Source organism: Aythya fuligula, chromosome 15 (genome assembly GCF_009819795.1).
Source record: "Aythya fuligula isolate bAytFul2 chromosome 15, bAytFul2.pri, whole genome shotgun sequence".
Lineage (NCBI taxonomy): Eukaryota > Metazoa > Chordata > Aves > Anseriformes > Anatidae > Aythya > Aythya fuligula.
In genome coordinates this window covers 873,099-894,264 of record NC_045573.1, presented here as the reverse complement: position 1 = coordinate 894,264, position 21,166 = coordinate 873,099, and the positions used below count along the sequence as shown (strand labels likewise).

At 37.4% G+C, this 21,166-nt stretch overlaps 1 protein-coding gene across 1 annotated transcript in view; it reads left to right on the top strand.

Annotated features, from left to right (window-relative positions):
• The window catches only part of RBBP6 (RB binding protein 6, ubiquitin ligase), a 31,464-nt gene extending 11,866 nt beyond the window's left edge, over positions 1-19,598 (top strand). The window contains exons 4-18 of the mRNA XM_032197265.1: positions 3,511-3,555; positions 5,946-6,034; positions 6,155-6,251; positions 7,076-7,215; positions 7,833-8,005; positions 8,739-8,842; positions 9,214-9,554; positions 10,663-10,756; positions 10,836-10,914; positions 11,017-11,074; positions 12,239-12,604; positions 12,963-13,064; positions 14,514-16,262; positions 17,105-18,008; positions 18,513-19,598. Coding sequence (XP_032053156.1) covers positions 3,511-3,555; positions 5,946-6,034; positions 6,155-6,251; positions 7,076-7,215; positions 7,833-8,005; positions 8,739-8,842; positions 9,214-9,554; positions 10,663-10,756; positions 10,836-10,914; positions 11,017-11,074; positions 12,239-12,604; positions 12,963-13,064; positions 14,514-16,262; positions 17,105-18,008; positions 18,513-19,172 — 5,001 coding nt within the window. The 3' untranslated portion in view covers positions 19,173-19,598. The remainder of the gene's footprint in view (positions 1-3,510; positions 3,556-5,945; positions 6,035-6,154; positions 6,252-7,075; positions 7,216-7,832; positions 8,006-8,738; positions 8,843-9,213; positions 9,555-10,662; positions 10,757-10,835; positions 10,915-11,016; positions 11,075-12,238; positions 12,605-12,962; positions 13,065-14,513; positions 16,263-17,104; positions 18,009-18,512) is intronic.
• Positions 19,599-21,166: the final 1,568 nt, after the last annotated feature.

Genomic DNA, 21,166 nt, shown 5'->3' with positions numbered 1-21,166 from the left:
GGTTCCCATGGAGTGGTGTGCAATCAACGTCAGATGAAAACCTTTTTTAAATGTAGGTCTGCAAAGACTTAAATCTGAATCTGACCTCCGTAATTCTACCGCTGATTGGTTCGAATTCCTTTTTCGACATGAATGCCTCCCATTGTGAGTTCAAGTTAGTTTAACTGGCCCAGTGACCCTAGTAGTTAATGTAATGCATTTGTGTAAAGCACGTTTATAGTATTTGATCTAATTCAGATGGGTTTTTATTTCTTGAAAACAGTTATTTTCCTTTTTGTTTACTAGCATGTGTATAAACACAAATCACATGTTCATAAATAAAGTTAACATTCTTTTAGCCCTGTGTGTTCCCTGGCATGTCTGTATTACATTTTTAAGTAGCATCTGACCATAAGCTAACATAGACGTCTCAAAAAATAAAGAGAGAAAAAAATGGGGAAAAAAAAGTATCTGCAGTGGTGGGGGGAAGACTTAGTGTTAGTTAGAACAGATTAAAGTTCTAAAGTGGAAGAGAGAGCAAAAATATTCCCCTCTTGTTTGCTCTGACTACCTGAGTTGGGCTGTGGGTAGGCATAGGGAGGGTGGAAACCTCCTCGGAACTCTCTCCAAGTCTTACATTTGTATGGAGGTGGATGGGTACTTAGATACGAAAATTAAAGATTACTTTAAAAACACTGCAGAGTCAGGCACTCCTAGTGTTGGAAGCACAGTGAGATTTACTTTTAAAGCCAGCTCAGATCTTGGTCTAAAGTTTTTGTTTGTTTTTAAATATCTGTATTTCTGTATGTATTTCAAAGTAGAGACAGCATCTTAGTGTGGTAGGGATAAATTACTGGAAAGCTCAGCAATTACTGTTAAACAGTAATGCCTAAGCAGCAAAGTTAAAGTGAGTAAGAAAAACAAAAAGGATGCACAAAAGCTTATGGCTTGAACACTTTTTCATTGTCTTTCTCTTTTATGTTAGCTGTTATTTTATGCTTCCAAATTTGTGGTGGTGTCCTATTGTTATTACAGCCAATCAAGGAAGTGGATCCTTTTTGTTTTAGCATTAGTATTTCAACAACTGCAAGCATCTCTGTTTATCCTTAGAGTCTGCATAAACGCACAGTTGTGTCCCTTGTTTCAGCGCCACTGAACGCAACTGCAATCCTTCCTGGCAGGATTTTCAGTTTAGCTAAGATCTCAGGTTTTAGGAAACCGCTATGATTTGGATATACCACACTAGCAGCAAAACTAGCCTTTTCCCTATTTTCTGTCCCAGTTTCTGCTTGCTGTTTTTTAGCTTCTGTTGAATCTTCTGTATGAAATGAGAGTTCATACATTCGGCTCGCAGATCTGTTTTCTTTCTCTGATTCTTCTGCAGGATTATCTTAGGGCTGCGTGCTAGATTCCTGGAGATTTTGTTTCTACTTCACTAATTTGAGGGACTGGCAGGACTACTTCAATGGAAACATAAAGATTAAAAAAAAAAAAAATGAAATAAAAATGAAAAGAATGCAGGATCGTTGGAAGATGGCCATTGGGCAGGCTTACTCAATAGCGCATTGTTTATTTGCTGCTTTTGGTACCAGTTTGGTAGAAATGAGTGCCATCATCTCCTTTAAGAAATTAGACTGTTGCCTGCAGGCCAAACAATATTGTTTCCTAATAAAATATAAACACTAATTAACATTTTATTAATTGTTTTGTTTCGGTAACTGGTCAATACTAGACTGTTTAATATCTCATTAGATTGCTAGGCTCCAATCAATAACTTCCCCAATATTGTAGCTGCCTCTGAAAACACACAAAATGGTAGCAGTTTTGCCTCCCTTGAGAGACCTCTTTTTTCCACACGTAAAGGAGTGACATACGGAGTGTACAGCTACACGATACTGAATCAGACATCCTTGTAAACATAGCTAAGTACAAAATCTTCTGAAAAGAATGGAAGTTGAATCTTCTGGTAAGAGTTGCAGTGGAAAAAAGCTCTTTTACTCCAGATCTAGGTCTTTTCAAGGGCACAACTTAAAAATATGTTCAGATAGTAATATAGTAATGTTCATGTGCTTTCCCAAACATACAGAGAAGGAAAGATTAACTAAAACCAGTGCGTTACTGGAGTAAGGAAACATCTGCAGGTAGATATTTTTTCCCCTACAGTCTGCTAAAGCTAATGCCTCGAGTTCTTCCACCATGTTAGTAGAGGACAAGAGTGTTGGCTTTTTTTGGTGGTTTTTTTTTTTTTTGTTTTTGTTTTTTTTTTCAGGGAAGGGTTACTAATCTCTTTTCTGATCAATTTTGTGATCTCTTGAGGAGAGTTGTTCAATTTAAATTCTGAAATTTTATTCTACTTTTTTTTTTTAAACAACTTATAATAAGCAGAATTTGGAATGTCTTTCTGATAATGTTAACTGGTGTAAGCTTACTGCTGCCTGTGGCATAATTCAACAATTCACAATACTGGAAAAGGAAAGGGAGTTATCGTTTTCAGTTGTGGCCAAACTACACACTTCAGTGTTGGTTCTCAATAAATGCTGCAGTCCGTTGTTAACCTGTGGCCTTAAGAGCTCCTTCCTGCAAGCTGGTCCTGTAGGTAGCTGAGGGCGAGGAGAGTGGTTGCAATAGAAAAGCAATGACAGGATTATGTTCTGAATCCATCTTTCATTACCAGTAATACGCTTGATGCTTTCTTGCTTTTGTGCATTTAGTACTAGGCTGCTATTTGAAAACTATTTTTGATCTGATAGCAAGGAGAATACTGAATACTCACACCTTCCAAACTAATTCATAGTATGTAGTCTAATAATAAATAACGATAGAAATTAGTTTTCTCATTTTTATAGACTACTTTATCATGGTAAACACCTGAATTTCAATGATTTTAGCAAGTTTGTTTTTTTTATCTAGGCAAAGTGATGGGTTGTTTTTATGACTGCTGTTTTGGATTGGTATTTTTATTAGGTTTTGTGGGGTGTGGTGAGTTTGGCATTTTTAAATGACGTGAGGGGCAGAGTTTATGGTTCAGAGCTAATATGCCTGTGCTTTATTTTCACAGGCAGCTACTGTGTTCACAAAAACATAACCATGTGCATTTAAAAATGATTAAACATTAAGCAATTAATTTACAAATTACACTAAAAATAAGTTTCCTGTAGTGATGCTTCTTTCTCAAATATTTTTTTTTTGAAAAAAAAAAAACCTTTTTAGCAGAAAATTGAGTTTCCTTACCCCTTTGACTTTTATGCAGCTGTGAGCATTTGACAAAATTCCCTCAGAGATACTCTTGAGCAATAGGTTGATCTCAGTTGGTTTGGTTGTTCTAGTTTCTTCTCGTTAACCATATAGACACTCTTAAACTCTTGTAGGTCTGGACTTTGTTTTGAACAAATACAAATTACACTAGGTTAAAAATGCCTCTTCCAGAGAGACACAGATGATATAGTGCAGACTTTCAGACTACAGTAGAGGTTAACTGTTGCTATGTTTTGATTGTAGAACTTGAATATGTGTTTAATTTTTTGTGAACAGATTGATGACTCTTCTGCATCTATTTCTCTGGCCCAGCTTACTAAGGTATATATATATATTCTTGTCAAATATTTACCAAAAAAAAGTGTTTGCTTCCTATTTTAAATCTTATATTGTGATCTATAGCTGGCTTACTGTTGTAATTTGAAAAAACAAAAACAACAAAAAAAAAACTTTAGTTTTTAATAAGTTAAAGTATTTATCTTAACTTTAAAATGTGTGTAAAATTTGATACTATCCTGTAAAGAGTAGTTCCCAGTTTGGGAAGATTGAAGGGGAGTACCTTATCAGCCTCAACATAATGTTGCAGTATTATTCATCTTCAAGACACAAAGAAGAAGCACTTCAGAAGCTGTTTACCGTTTTTCATACGTTTCGTTAATTTTTCGTTGGAAACTAACACAATTTTTACAGAAGAATTTAATTGGCTGTAAGTTACGGACTTTTCAGGGGGGTTTGCAACAGCCAAAATACAAACATTTCTGTAACATGGACAATTGCATGGTTATTTTTGAATTTCTAGTCTTCACAGATATAGATCCATTCTTGAATGTTGCACAGTTTCATAAGCTGTAGATATATAGTGGGCAACACGATCTAATTTGTTTGAACACAGACTGTAATTTGTGTAAATGTACCTAATTGTTTATAGGAATATACCAATGTGTATGTGTGGCATATTAGCACGTGACCTTCTGAAATTGTTGTATTGCCGTGTTTTGCTATGAAACTGCTTGCATTTTTTGCTCAATAATGTGTAACTTTGTCTGGGAAAGCACTAGTGACTGCACTTTGGAAAAGGCTTAGTTCTAGCCAATTAAACCACCAGTCTTTAAATTCCAGAGATTAGAGGAGGCAGGGTCTAATGCAGAGTAGCTAGAGTTTGTGCTTTTGAAAAGAAAAGCTGGAGCTCACGTCCAAGAAAGAGAAGTCTTCCCACTGGTAAATTCTTCCCCTACCCACTGCAGAAATTAAATCGTATACATCTGGCCAAAAAAAAAGGAATGTAGCCACCTAAAGAAATTGGTCTCCATTAGTGCTGTCCCTAAACGTGTCCTTGGTTCTGTGAACTCATGTCAAGTTTTATTCTAAACTGAGAAACTGTCCAAGCGGTGTGCGCATTTAAGTTTTCAACAAAATCCGAACATTTTAGAAAAACACAGGAACATAACGAAGCAGCTCAAAACTGTTACGTACCCTAACCTTTCAGTGCAGACTGGCTTAGCCTGGAGGCAATGTGTTAACAGTTTTCTGTTTTATTACTACTATGTATTAAATGCCATATTTGAATTTTGGTCTATTCCTAATAATGTTTTGTGGGTTTTGGATGTGTTTTGTAAACCGTTTGGGTTCAAACAAATTAGTCAAGTATTTGTAAAAGTTTTCTGTAAATGTTCATGGAAACGGTTTCATAGATGTCGATCTGGATTATGTTCATGTTGAGAAAAACTGTGTATATGAAACAACCATTTAATAAAGCGTTGAAACTAGTTGGTTGCTTTTGTGAATGAATGCATATAAAACCAAGAACACGAGTGGTTGATCTGAATGATAGGTGCTTGAAGGTTCAAATAATTTACAGTCACTCCCTTAGACCCTGCTTGTATCTGGACTAGTGTGTAAAAACCATTTTAACAAATACTGCTTAAAAATCAGCTAGCTTCAATGATTAGAAGATACAGCTGTAGATAAGGTTTCTATTACAATTTGTGTGTTAAAAGGACAGAATCAACTTGAGAAACAGCCCTTCAGTATTGCTTGTAGTTCAAGCACTTGGTACAATGAATTGTGTTGGGAGGAACATGCAGCTTGGACTACGTTATGGTCCAATTTCTACTGAAAAGTCTTGCTGAGGGTTTATAAAAAGCTTGATTCCTTTTAATGCTTATGTGCCAGAAGCTGAATTTCAGCAAGCAGAAACAGCTTCGCAACAGCAAGTTGTGTGTCCTTTTAATGCTGCAAAATGTAAATATTAGTGCTTGGCATCCATGTTTCTGAATTGAATGTACAATGGATATCTTCTCCTTCAAATAGTCTGGAGCTTAAAATTGATTGAAAAATACTAGATATTGGTGGGGTTTTTTGTTGTTTTGGGGTTTTTGTTTGTGCTTACACTCAGCTTCAGTCCGCTTTGTATTGAAGAAAATTGGATTGGTTACACAAGTCTTTATGTAAGGTACAAACAGAGCCTAAGGTTTTGAGTGCCCAAGAATGCTCTCTTCAAGTAGGTTAACAGGCACATAAACATCATGTAATGGCGTAAGGACTCCCCAGAACATCTTCAGGACAAATATATTTTATATAAGCAGCTGTTTCATGCAACCTCAGCTAGAGTTGTGCTGCTCTTTACAGGATTGGATGAGTGGTGTTGTCTTTGGCTGTGTGGACTTAAATGTGTTTCTAATGTGTGTGTCAAATAATTACCTGTTAAACAGACTGCCAATCTGGCTGAAGCCAATGCTTCCGAAGAAGATAAAATAAAAGCTATGATGTCACAGTCTGGCCATGAATATGATCCAATCAAGTAAGTGTTGCTGAAGTCAAATCTGTTCTTTGAAGATTGTGAAAAAATTGTAGAGTTGTTTGCTCTAAGGGGAGATACATGTGTACCTTTATATTTTTTGTTTTTCCCAAACTTCTTTAGTTACATGAAGAAACCCTTGGGTCCACCTCCACCATCATATACTTGCTTTCGTTGTGGAAAACCTGGCCACTATATCAAGAACTGCCCAACAAATGGGGTAAGATTACAGTGGATTGCTGGTGTTACTTGGTTTTGTTTGTTTTGTTTTGTTTTTATTGTTTTTTAGTTTGGTTAGTTAATGAATACATCAACATTCATATTAAGAATCATTTTTCCTAAGGTGAAATCCAGAGATTGTAAGACAATATTACAAAGCCCTTAAAATGTAAAGGGAAAGCGGGAATTATACAACTGCCTAATTTTCCTAGGTCATAGGCATTTAATATGTCCGTAGATTTTTTTTTCTGTGTACTTTCATTCATACATTGATACATTGGAATTTTTTCTTTTAACTTTAACTTTTAAATGACCATTAGCATTTGTTAATACTTTGTATTACAAGGGGAGAGGATATTTCTCTTGACCCAATCTATTGAAGATTGACATGTTTTAATTACACTATCTCTGGTTAAGTATTCATGACAGTTAGCATTAGTCACTAAAGATAGGCATGAGGTATGAATTGAACCTTCATACATAGATGGTGAATTTAAGTTTCTCCAGTGACTGATTCAAAACTCTGAAAGAAACTTGCAGCCTGACTTGTATTATGAATGTTTCTGTCCTGTTGGAAAGTAAGTTAGGGGACGTTTAACCCCTAAGGAGCCAGACATTTTGCCACATGAATGTCTGTTGAGTTCAAAATGATGCTAAACCTTTGAAACATCTTGGCAGTATTCATTTATGAAAACAAATATTTTAACCATGCAGTCCTCATGTTAGAGAAAAGGAGAGGATTAAGGATTTTGCTGCTTAATCATTGAAATGTCATTTAAGCGTGACTTTTAGGATGAAATATGTCTGAATTTCTTTTCTTAACAGGACAAAAATTTTGAGTCTGTTCCCAGGATTAAAAAGAGCACAGGAATTCCCAGAAGTTTCATGATGGAAGTGAAAGATCCTAACACAAAGGGTGCTATGCTAACAAACACTGGAAAATACGCAATACCAACAATTGATGCGTAAGTATGGAATTTATCAGGTGGCCCAGAATATTTCCTCCCCCTTTGACTGTCAGATCTCACACGTGAAACAGCGGTTTTCCTGTTGATATAAACTAAGGGCATCCGCCTGTGCTGAGGACAGCAGTTGCTTCTATTCCAGTTTTAGAAGAGTTTGGTAGTACTTCTGTTTTCTGTTGTTTTCTGAATCTCCTTTTGGAGAAGCTGCAAGGTCGATGACTTTAATTTAGAAAAGTGTCATTTCTTAGAGATTAAATTTATCCTGACCCTACAACTTAGATTTTACCCTCTGGCACAGAAGGGGTTCATTTCACAGAATTTCCAGCTGCCAATTGTTTTCCTAGTCTAGGCTAATTTTTCATCTCAGTTGAGCTAATGCATGGGAGAATTCTCCAGAAAGGATAGATAGACGCTCCCTCTTCTAGTGTTGTGACTGTAGAAAAGTATTTTGAATTGAACACCTATATTTTTAAAAGGCTGATTATAAAATTATTTGATGAAGCCCAAAGCTTTAAAAAGTTGTCTTGAAATTCTTCAAATTTCTTCAATTTCTTCAAAATTTCTTCATCTTCAAATTATTTTATTTTTCCTCTCCCCCTCTTGTCTCCTCCCTAAAGGGAAGCTTATGCTATAGGAAAGAAAGAGAAGCCTCCTTTCTTGCCAGAGGATCCATCCTCCTCCTCTGAAGAAGATGATCCTATTCCAGATGAGTTGTTGTGTCTGATTTGTAAAGATATAATGACAGATGCGGTTGTTATTCCCTGCTGTGGAAACAGTTACTGTGATGAATGTAAGTATTACTCCCACGTTTGTTAATTCAGATCATCAAACCTGAAAGCAAAAATAGGAGCTAACGAGATTAGTTTGTTACTAGCTCTATTTAATGCTTAAGAGTAGCCTGAATAAGAAAGAACTTCTTTGGTATAAAAGGGGGGAAAAAAAAAAAACTTTTTTCCTCTTTTTAAGTATCTAGTTAAATCCTTTCCACATGCAGAAAGAGGAGTATGAGAAGTGTACAAAATTGTGCAGGTGATTACCATGTTAGATATCAAATGCATTTACTTTGTCTCCAGACTTTTTTCTCATTAAATAAAGTGTTACTATTATATATCCAACTCTGACTACTGTGGACTCTAGCTCTAACTTACTGTGGGTTGCAATCAGTGGGTAGTTAGATATTTAACCTTCTAGGAAGAGTTGGTTAAAACCTTTAGAACCCAAACTTACTATTTTTAGAAATGTTTTATTTGCTAACCTTATGGTTGATTGACTAGTAGTGGGAAAAAGGACTAGTCAAAATGGCAAGACTCAGTCTACTCTGCAGCTTCCGATGTTATAAGAAATGAAATATCAAAACTTTGTAGTTATTTGCTGCATATGCCATTGAACATTTACAGCTTTATGCTCTCAACTCAAGACCATATTCACTCATTAATCATGCACATGGTTTTATAATTGACTAGAGCCCCCAAAATTTTCTTAGTTTGCCTAAAAAATTATGTTTTGACTGTAATGATTCACAGGTATCAGAACAGCATTACTGGAATCTGAGGAACATACATGCCCAACATGTCATCAAACAGATGTGTCTCCTGATGCTTTAATTGCCAACAAGTTCTTACGCCAGGTAACATGATCACTTTTACATAAGTTATTCATAAGAAAAATCTATTTGTAAAAAAAAAAAAAAAAATGGGGGGGGGGGAAGAAAATACTAATTTAACTTTAAATTGAGTAAGGCTAAATTTACTTTTCAGACACATTATCCATTATTACAGAAGCTCACAAGCTCTTTAGGGGCAGTCAGGTAAATTCAGGTCAATATGTTATTTAACATGATTGCCTCACTTTTGGATTCAGTGTTAACACTGAAGTTAAGTATTTTAAATAAAAATACATTTACAAGAGTACACAAGTAATTTTACTCCTTGGAAACTTTTTTTTATATACATTTGCTGAATTTTCATGTGACTTTTGTAAATGTTTTTCCATCTATAGGCTGTGAACAACTTCAAAAATGAAACTGGCTACACAAAAAGACTCCGTAAGATTCAGCAGCAACAACAGCAGCAGCCACCACCACCACCACCACCTCCACCACCACTAATGAGACAAACAATAACACGCAACCTGCAGCCTCTAATGAGGCCAACAATTTCCAGACAGCAAGATCCACTAATGATTCCATTAGCTTCTCTGTCTTCTCATTCTGCTGCTTTGGCCCCTGGTCAGCCTGTGGCAGCTGCGCTGCCAGTAAATCCGTCTTCTGTCATTGTCTCTGATCTCCCTCCAGCAGTGTCCCTGTCTCTCCGCGCTGAAAAGCCAGATGGACCTTTTCAGTAAGTAAATCTGTAGATCAACGCAAGTGTAAAAGACATCAAAATGCTGAAGTTAGATTCTTCCTCTCAAACTTCTCAGTGATTTATGGATCGTTAATGACAGTTCCAAATAGTTGTGGAAGTTCTGCTTTTTGTTTTTAGTGTGAATAAGGACAGTTTGATAAGTTGGAAGTGTACTTTATTTAAGGACTTTCTCAGAATTGTTTCTTGTTTGATTCCCTATCAGTCATTCAGTACAGGTTTACCTTGTAAGAGGAACATTTTTTCCCTAGCAGCCCTTTATTTAAATGACAATCAATTCCTAAAGTATTCATTCAGTTATCACGTCAAACCTTCTGGTTGAGTGTATTAATTTTCCTTTACTGAGGAGATGGTGTTTTCATGAAAACTATACAAGTTCAGTTACAGGTAGAACTAACTGGGTGTTTTGAAAAACTACTTTTTTTCTAAAGTAGTTTTGTAATCATTTTTATGATACGTCAGAATCATTATCTGTATTACTGATAATGTAGTCAGTGACACGTGTAGATTTGGATAATAGATCTTTAAAATGTTGTAAATTTGAAGTATTTACAAACATAAAAGTCTAAGCTTGCAACCCAAAGAAGTTCAACGAAAATATATTGAAAATACTAACTACTATTTAGGGTTTATATCCTTTCAACTTTATGCCTTGAATGTAAATAATTGCTCTGTCGAGAAGACTGTCAGGTTGTACAGGAGGACGGCTTGAGAACAAAGAATTACAATTTAAAAGAACCTCGAAGACAGCCTCTGAACTAGCACATAAACATATTTCCTAATAGAATTTTTGTTCTTGCATCTTCCAAAATGTTTCAGTGTGGGGTTTATACATACTCTAAGCCTTTCCTTTGCAATTAGCATAATAAAATAGTTGGCCGTTGAACTTTCTCTTTAAATACCAGTAGTCCAAATTGACTTTAGTACTTCATTTGGAATTGACCAACTTTCTATTTGTGAATCTGGTGAAGATTATTTTTTAGTTCATTTTTCAATTTACAGTAGTCAGCCTTTTCTTACCTTTGACTTTATATTTCAAGTAGCATTTCAAAAGGGTGTATTTGGTTTGTTGGCTTTTTGTCCGTAGCGATGCAGATGCTGTTATACCTCCTGCTCTGATGACTGCCGCTGAACTTTCTAAATCTTCCCCTCTGTCAATCAGCAGTTTGTTGGAAGAAAAGGTAAATTTTATTTCAACAAATACAGTGATTCTTGTGTTTTGTTAGAGCCTATTTCTAACAGTTTGCATTTATTCACAAGGGCTATCAGGTTCCTGTACTAAGACAACCAGCATTACAAAGTCTTCTGGGTCCACAAGGACAATCAATACCCACAACTGGTAAATATCTGCAGCTTTAGAATTTCTTTTAAAAAAAATAAAAATAATAATCTTCTGATAAACTGAATGGGATTTTTTTCCTTTTCCTATCCAATCCAAAAGGTCATCCCATGAGAGCCGGTGCAATTCGCTCAGCAGGCGGCAGGCCAGGTTGGGAACTGTAAGTATATTCTGCAGAAATTAATACATTATCACTTGTAACCTGTTCAATTAGGCAGTGTCACATAACTTATACAACAGTTGATTAATAATGAAATAAGTATGTACAGATAGTTATAGAGAATATAAGTGATAATTAATTTTTAAATGATTCTATTTGAATTAGCTCTAACAAGAAGGGGATCTGTGCTTCCAGTAAGACTATTTAAAAGAAAACTCCAGTGCATAATTGAAGAGGACTCTGAAAAATTAATACTTTTTCAGGAAACTGTAACTACATGAACAAATTAAATATAATTAAAGGATCAGATGGAAAGCCACCCTTTTGATTACTGGCTGAATGTGGCTGACAAAATTGATTTCACAATAGAATTCGGCATCCAACGTTACTTTTTATCAACTTAGTTGATACTGACTGAGCAAATTGTTGGAAAAGTCAATGCTCTGATTTTATGACAATCTGGAGTTTCTTCAGTTTAGACCTCTCAAACAGGCAAGCTGCTTTCTCTTACTTAGAGAGAGAGGAGTCCATTTTATTTATTAATCATAGTGTCGAGTTTGTCCTTCCTTCTGGTATATATTTGTTACAGACAGATTGTAAGTGTGCGTTACCTTTATAAAATCTTAAAACAAAAACAAGGATCCGTCTCACAGATTATTTAAAATCTCAAATTCAGTAAGCAAGAAAATAACAACAATTCAGGAACAAGAACAGGCCAAATGCATCATCATGAGGCAACTACATAGGAAGCCTATGTGGAAGATGTTAAAAAGAAGTTCAAGAGAAGATTAGTTAATATTTGTGCAGTACTTTGAAGATCAGAAGTTTGAAGTATTACAGTATATCGAGGAGTGGCAGAGGAGCAGTGGGCACTTGGCACTTGTGAAATAGGAGTCTTCTTTAAGCATAGGCACCCTCCATCCACAGTTGCAAAGCTGAGTATAAGCAGAGAAGACTGGGGGAACTATTGAGGGTAAGAATGTGGAAAGCAAGTATGAGGATCAAGAAATGTGTGTAGGCACAAATGAACAGAAAGCAGGGAGAAAAACACATAAGTTCAGAACAGGAAGTACTCCCCACTGTTTTCTTGCTTCCATTCACTTTCCTCTTTAAAATCAGGGCAGAGTGTAACAATCAGTGACACATGTTTTTGGGTTTCTTTAGAAGTACAAATCGAGGACGCCCGCATAGTGAACGTACACAAAGGACTCAGGCCCCAACACTGCCAGCATCAGCACCAGTCTTTGTGCCTGTGCCTCCACCTCCCTTGTATCCTCCACCTCCCCATGCACTTCCTCTTCCACCGGGGGTACCACCACCACAGTTTCCTCCTCAGTTTCCACCTGGTCAGCCTCCATCAGCTGGGTACCCTGTCCCCCCTCCAGGATATCCCCCAGCTCCTGCAAACATGTCATCAGCTTGGGTACCAACAGCAGTACCAACGGCTCATTCAAATGCCATCCCAACGACACAAGCACCTCCTTTATCTAGGGAGGAGTTTTACAGAGAACAACGGAGACTTAAAGAGGAGTAAGTATTTGGCTCAATGAAGTTGTGTTGTTTTTCATTTTCGTATTTCAATAGCATATCGGGCTGCAGTTACACTAAAGTGCGTCTGACATAAGCAAAAGTTACATATAGAACATTTTTTTCCAATATACATTTTCATTGTGGATGGTAAACATGCAAAACTAAAGACAAATGTAACTCTAAAACTTTCCCTAAAACTCGTAGGAATTCTAAACTGTTTTTGCATAAATAGGATGTTCACCTTTTGCATTTGCATGCAGTATACATTTTCTCATATTGGCCATGTTTTGTTTCTTGATGTCTTTTTGTAATAAAGGTCAAACTATAATTGTAATAAAGGTCAAACTTATTTTAACAGGGAAAAGAAAAAGTCCAAACTTGATGAGTTTACAAATGATTTTGCTAAGGAATTGATGGAATATAAAAAGATTCAAAAGGAGCGTAGGCGTTCGTTTTCCAGGTAACTGCTTTACATGTCCGTAATGGAGAAGCAGATTGTCTAGAAGAATCAGGAGGAGTTCCACTCCACCTCACTATCTTTAGATGGATTGGATAATTCAAGGGATTAGCAGTGACAGGAGTTTCCTACGTAGCTCAGATACAGCAGAGCTTGCAGTTGACTGATAGTTATCATTTGGCAGCAGTTATTAAGAAGCAGGTGTCTCTTACTAAAGCATCTGTATAACCATCCTTCACCTCCTGGTAACCCTGAGGAGGCCAAAAAGTGAATAAGTGTAGTTGCTAGATGTTCTCTGTCTCCCTATTCTGATTGTAACCATTACTTCAGTGCACTTTGGAGGAGATACGTGAGAGAAATTGTCTTCATTTCCTCTTTTGTCTATCTCATATGGATACATGGAGAGATTTTAACCTGGACTGCAAACTGGTGGCTTGCGCTAGTATCTTGTTTACATTGTTAAATTTTCCTTAGGACTTAAAAGATCAGACGTGTTTCTAACGAATTCTTAAATTGCTGAAGGACTTTCAGAGGAAGAATGATTCTAATGAGTATGTGCAGATTAATATGAAATAGTGATTCAAAAATTAACTGAAGAAAAACTTGTCAAGGAAGATACTCAGGATAGTTTACATTTTTTATCCCAAAAAATCGCTTGAGCAGCAGCCTGAATAACTATTAGTAATGTTTATTACTAATAGTCTGAATGTCTATTAGTAATGTCGTCAATATCTTTATTAAGAGTAATGGCATTGATGCATAATATTACTAGAAGCCGTTTAAAAGCTTTTATGTATTGTTTTACTTGAAATGAGGTCATTTGCCTTGGCTAGAACTAGAAACGTGCAAACTTTTGCTAGGACATCTGGCTAGAAGTTTATTAAATCTTACGGCATGTAATGTTGCAGTACAAAGTATTATGTATCCTGTACGGATTGCCAAATAAGCAGTGAAGTTAAATTGTCTAAGCTGGCATTGTAGAATTGAGCTTTACTGTCTTCAGACAAACTCATATTTTCTTGATACTTGGTACTGCACTGTAGCCATTAAGACTTGCGTTTTTTGCATCTTACTGCAACATAAATGATTTGCATCGCATTGTAGTTGCTGAGTAGTGAAAAAAATGTACATTTGTGTACCAGCAGAGGCCAGTATACACCACCTGAAATCAATCAATAGCTATGGTAGTCAATATAGTAGAAGTGAGTGGAAATAGACTTTACTCTTCCTGTATGTTTTTACACTAACAAAGCAGCAACTGTTCCGTCTGTAAGCAAAAACTTTTACATGTTTTCAAGTTCTTCAGTTTGCAGTAGCATTATGTCAGCAGCTGAAAGAAGCTTTGACATAAGCATGTGGAGAGGAAAAAAAAAGAATTGAGAGAAAAAAATGGGGAGAGCGACTGTTTTGAATTAACTTCTTCTTTGTTTTTTGTGTTGTGTTTTTTTTAAGGTCCAAGTCTCCCTATAGTGCTTCATCTTACTCTAGAAGTTCATATACCTACTCCAAGTCAAGATCAGGTTCTTCCCGCTCCCGCTCCTACTCTCGATCGTTTAGTCGTTCCCATTCTCGTTCCTACTCGCGATCTCCTCCGTATCCAAGAAGAGGCAAAGGGAAGAGTCGTAACTATCGGTCTAGGTCAAGGTCACATGGTTATCACCGTTCAAGGTCAAGGTCACCCCCATACAGAAGATACCATTCTCGGTCTAGGTCTCCAGTATTTAGAGGCCAGTCTCCCACTAAACGGACTATACCGCAAGGGGAAGGAGAAAGGGAGTATTTTAACAGATACAGAGAAGTTCCACCGTATGATATAAAAGCTTACTATGGCAGATCTGTTGACTTCAGAGATCCTTTTGAAAAGGAAAGATACAGAGAATGGGAAAGGAACTATAGAGAATGGTATGAAAAGTTCTACAAGGGCTATGCTGTTGGTGCTCAACCTCGACCTCCAGTAAATAGAGAGAACTTTTCTCCAGATAGGTTTGGTCCACCTGGAACCAGACGAGAGAATTCACCATATGCTCGGGGACGTAGGGAGGATTATGCCGGTGGGCAGAGCCATAGAAATCGTAATATAGCTGGAAATTACCCTGAAAAACTTTCTGGAAGAGAGAGCCACGGTATAAAAGATCCTACAAAATCAAAAGAGAAGGAGGTTGAAAATCCACTGGGAGATGGCAAAGGAAATAAACATAAAAAACACCGGAAGAGGAGAAAAGGGGATGAGAATGAAGGATTTCCCACTGCTGAGTTGTTAGACAGTGCAAGAAAACCAAGAGAACCAGGTACAGCGGAAGATGTTAAAACAGATTCTCTGTTCATGCTTCCAAGTAGAGATGATGCCACACCTGTGAGAGATGAACCTATGGAAGCAGATTCTATTGCTTTCAAACCAGTGTCTGAAAAGGAGAAAAAAGAGAAGGATAAGCCAAAAGCAAAAGTTGACAAGGCAAAACGGAAAGCAGAAGTGGCTGCTCCTCCTAAAAAAGACAATGCAATAAAACCAGCTAAAGCTTCCCAAGAGAAGGTGGACACCGATCGTGAAAAATCGCCTCGAATCGAACCTCCTGTGAAAAAAGTGAAGGAAGAGTTGCCAAAAGCAGACAGCGTTAAAACGTCTTCCTCTCAAAAGGATGAGAAGGCTACTGGTACACCGCGGAAAGTTCATCCAAAAGTGACAAAGGATCACCCAGAAACCAGACCAGCCAAGGAAGAAAAGACAAAGAAGGACCATACAAAAGAAATCAAGTCAGAGAAACCCTCCAACAAAGAGGACAAGTCAAAAAAAGCTGTTGAAAAAAGCAAACCTTCTGATGCAAAAGCTGAAAAAAGAAAAAGAAAAGCAGATGAAAAGGTTGATAAAGAACATGAAGCAACTTCGATAAAGGCCTCTAAACCAGAAAGTGCTGAATCAAAAACATCACCGAAGGGAAAAACTGAACCTGATGGTGAAAAAGGAGAGAGAACTCCAGAAAAGGATAAATCTGCTTTTCTTACCACTCCTGCAAAAAAGATTAAACTTAACCGAGAAACTGGCAAAAAGATTGTGAGTGGAGAAAATGTGCCACCTGTGAAAGAACCCGTTGAGAAAGCTGAGCCAAGCAGCAGCAAAGTTAAACAAGAAAAAGTGAAAGGAAAAGCGAGAAGAAAAGTAACAGCAGCTGATGGATCTGGTTCAACTCTTGTAGATTATACCAGGTACCTAATCATTTCTTCTCCTATGCTTTCTCCCTCCTTCCCCTCTAAAATGTAAAGTCCTTCTGATAACTAATGAAAGGAAAAACAAAACCCATGCTCACTGAGTGAGTGAATCATCTTTGAGCTTTTCAGTTAAACTGTACGTGGGTCCAAATCAAATGTGGTGGGAGCAAACAAGCAGCCTGTAGTGAACGGAAAGCTTATGAGCTTAATTCATGGGTGATATGGTTGACCCTTACTTCTGGGTCTTTTTTCCCTCTTAATCCTTACCCTTTTGAATACTGCTACACATTGACTCTTCGCGGTGTCCTTTCTGTCTTGCCTCCAGCTTAATGCTAAAGGCAAGGATAACAGATGTGTCTGTACAGTGCAGTGTTTTGTATTTTAAAAATTGCAAGGTACTGCAGCGATCGTCTTCTGTTAGAGTGACATGAAATTATAACTTACAGAAATAGCATCTTGGTTGCCAATACACTGTGCAGCTTTGAGCCCCTAATTGCTCCTTAATTGCTTGCTTACTTGTTGAAACAAGAATATATATCTAATTTATCTACTATTGATAGAAATAGGACAGCAAGGAATTACCAGATCAGACAGTCCCCAATCTGATAATCTCGTGTCTTTGTTAATTAAATGCATAGTAGGAAGATACTAAATTAATTGATTGCTCATAATCTTAGCCAGTGGACTCATCCTTTTTCATCTGTTAATTTGCTGAATATCTTTTGAAAAAATACTGAAGATTTACGAGTGAAACAAAGGCCATTTTATAAAATACTATAAAAGACAGCTGTGCTTGCATCTCTACCCACTTATTAATGTATGTTTTTTTCTCTTCTTAGTACAAGTTCTACTGGAGGAAGCCCTGTTAGAAAGTCTGAAGAGAAGCCAGATACAAAACGAACTGTCATCAAGACAATGGAGGAGTATAATAATGATATAACTGCCCCTGCTGAAGATGTCATTATTATGATCCAGGTTCCTCAGTCAAAGTGGGATAAGGACGACTTTGAGTCTGAAGAGGAAGACATTAAATCTACCCAGCCACCTTCAAATATAGGAAAACCTGCTAGTGTTGTAAAAAATGTGAGTAGTAAGCCTCCAAATCCTGTAAAACACAACGAAAAAGAGACTGAGCCTTTGGAGAAAACACAGAAAACTGCAAAAGAGTTGAGTTATGAAAGCTCCCAGCATGATGCAAAAAGTTCAAAAAGTTTGATGTCAAATGAAAAAGGGAAAACCAAAGAGCGAGATCATTCTGTGTCAGACAAAGACGCTTCTGAGAAGAGAAAGAGCAGTATTCAGCCAGAAAAAGACCACTCAGAACGTGCAACTGAACAAGGAAATGGAAAAAATATTTCTCAATCTTCCAAAGACAGCAGATCTTCAGACAAACATGATTCTGGTCGTGGATCCACTGCTAAAGACTTTACTCCTAACCGAGACAAAAAATCTGACCATGATAGCAACAGAGAGCATTCTAGTTCCAAGCGTAGAGATGAAAAAAGTGAATTAGCAAGGAGAAAAGACTCCCCTTCTCGAAACAGAGAATCTACATCAGGACAAAAAAGTAAACCAAGAGATGAACGAGCAGAGTCCTCCAAAAAGGGCACTGGAGATTCCAAAAGGAGCAGCTACAGTCCTCCACGTGACCGAAAGCAGTCAGATCACAAAACTACTCATGATTCCAAGCGTTCATTAGAGGAGCACAAACCTCTAGATAAAAATTCAGGGAAGGAGAAAGAAAAGGAGAAGGAGAAGGAGAAAGAAAAGGATAAAGAAAAGGAGAAGGAGAAGGAGAAAGAAAAGGAGAAGGAGAAGGAGAAAGAAAAGGAAAAGGACAAGGAAAAGGAGAGGGAGAAGGAAAAGGACAAGGAAAAGGAGAGGGAGAAGGACAGGGAGAGGGAGAAGGAGAAGGACAAGGAGAGGGAGAGGGAGAAGGAGAAGGAAAAGGAGAGGGAGAAGGAGAAGGAAAAGGAGAGGGAGAGGGAGAAGGAAAAGGAGAGGGAGAGGGAGAAGGAGAAGGAAAAGGAGAGGGAGAAGGAGAAAGAAAGGGAGAGGGAGAAGGAGAAAGAAAGGGAGAAGGAGAAGGAGAAAGAAAGGGAGAAGGAGAAGGAAAAGGAGAAAGAAAAGGAGAAGGAAAAGGAGAAAGAGAAAGAAAAGGAGAAGGAAAAGGAGAAAGAGAAAGAAAAGGAGAAGGAAAAGGAGAAAGAGAAAGAAAAGGAGAAGGAGGAGAAAGAAAAGGAGGACAAGCACGTGTCTGAAATAACGAGCAATAAAGACTTGGGTTGCAATAAGCCACCTTTGAGACAAGAATCACCAGATGTAAAAAATGAGAAAGAAAACATGACTGGACAAAATGATAAAACTGGTGTCAAGCCTAAGCCTCAGGTAAGCAACCCCTCACGGCTGTCTTCTGATCCAACTCGAGAAACTGATGAGGCTGCATTTGTGCCAGACTACAATGAAAGTGACAGTGAAAGTAATGTATCTGCAAAAGATGAGGAAACTGCAGGAAAAAATTCTAAAGAACCGAAAGAAAAAGCTGTTGATAAAGTTAAAGAGGATGCAGCAGCCCCTGCCACAGCTGACCAGCCTGAAGCAGGCAGAAGTCAAAGTCAGAGCAGCCCCAGTGTTAGCCGCAGTCGCAGTCAAAGCCCTTCTGAGAGTCAAACTCGAAGCCACAGCAGCAGTGCCAGCTCAGGAGAGAGTCAAGACAGCAAGAAAAAGAAAAAGAAGAAAGAGAAGAAGAAGCACAAGAAACACAAAAAACATAAGAAGCATAAGAAACACACTGGAAATGAATCAGAATTGGAGAAAAGCCAAAAACACAAACACAAGAAGAAAAAATCAAAGAAGAGCAAAGATAAAGAGAAAGATGACCAAAAAGTTAAATCTGTCACTATATAGAATGACAGATAAGAAAAAATTGACTTAATTCCTAAGTCATCTGTATTAAATTTTGTTAAAATGTAAACGAATTCAAGCGTTGTAAATAATGACATGAAAGACCCTGTGCTGCACTTAAAATATTGCTGCTTGATTATTTGATTTTTACATCAGAGCTTTATAAAAGTGAACATTTTGTACAGAATTGTGAGTTGTGACCATGTAACATGAAAGGTTTTGCTGGGGCATCTTATTTTTAACCACCGTTAATTAGTTTGGGTGGAGTTTACTGTACTGTGAAAATTTTCACATTTGAATTTTTTTTTTAATTGCCTGGCGGAAGAAGCTGGTATCAGTTACGAAATATCTGCAGAATGATTTGCAGAATACATTACAGCCCTGTTATGTCACTTTTTGATTACAATAAAAAGTTTTCAGTAAACTTTATTCCATGTGATGAGATTTCCAGTGATAGCTGAACGTAAGCAGAGAAAGGAGTGTCAGAAAAAAATGTACTGGGAGCTTGCTGATAACCAATGTATGAAATATAATGTGTCGGGGGGGGGAATTTTGAAAAGACTGGTTGAACTTGAAATCTTTTGAACTGATACAATGTGGGGAGGAATTTCCCAAGAGGTGCCCTTTTCCATGTGCCCGGTGGATTTGTTTTTGTATTTCAAAAAGTATATGGCCCCAGAAATACAGCCACTGCTAACATCTGGTACTGACGGTTTTAGAACAATGTTATATGGGAAGTTGTCATATCACAACACTCCTCCAGTTTGTTTAGAAAGCTGTTGCCATTTGTTGGCAAACATTTACACATGTATTTTAACATGTCCTGTAATCCGTATTTCCTCTCTCAACCAAAAATGACTTTGGCAAAAGAAGAAAAAATATTAGAAAGGCAGATTTCTGCTTTAGACTGGTTTGAACAATGGCAGAAAATCTCAAAAATATAAGTTTAATTAGCTTGGTAGTTTCAAGAAGGAAGTCATTTCTTTCTTCTCACAGGTGGCAGTGGTGGGTGTTACTAAACTGTCAGGAAGCCAGCATGGTGCATGAAGGGCATAACACCCCAGTAACAACTGGACTTGGTAGTTCCCCTCTCCACCGTTTCTCTGTGGGATTTGCCCCAAATGAATTAGAAGTGCTAGATATTAAAGCAGTATTTCAGGGCTTCCTGCTTGCAGGAATTATTTTGTTCAAAAATCGGCATTGTTTGTAGGAACTGTCACTGGGATATTTAGCAGTACAGAGATTAATAAAGTAATTCTTTGTTTTGCTTTTCAGTCGGTTGACTCACGTTTTAAATACCAGGTTAGAGGTAGAGCATCTTTTCCTTCTTCTGATGGCTAAAGGAATAGCAGAAGGAGTACTGAATTCGCTTCCAGCACTTTGTACTTTTCCATGCCAAGGCATTCGTGGTAAATTTCAGATATCTTCTGCACAGGCTTTCTTTCCAGAAGAAAAGAAGTGGCTAATAGACGTTAGGTGTGTTCATCTAGCATTTCCTGCGCGTGGTCCAACAAATGTGTCCGACCAAAGTAAACGCCAGATGTATGGGAATTTCAGGCAGCTCCAGACTGACCATTTTTAGATAGTCTGGGCTCGTGATGATGAGGCCACTGAAAACAGAAAACGTGTTTAGCACTGTTCACTGTCTGTGGGCATGCTTTGGCCTAATGAAATACAGAAAATTGAGCTCTAAGTGAAATGGGATCCTTACCTGAGCTGGAATGTGTTAATGTGCTTTCTTATTAATGGTCAGAGTAATTGGCAAGCTTATGTAGAGGTTTTTTTTTTTTGTGGAATAGCTCCATAAAAACAGGCAAAATGCTGTATTTTTATATAACATGCTGAGGAAGCTGTAGTAAAGGCCTGTCTTAATACCCTGCTAAACTCTCCAGATTATTTTTTCAGAGCTCTGTAACTGTTACTGATTTGTCAGGCTCCTATGAATTTAATTGACCGCACGTAGCATTTATGAGTACTTTTTTTCTAAGATTTTTGAG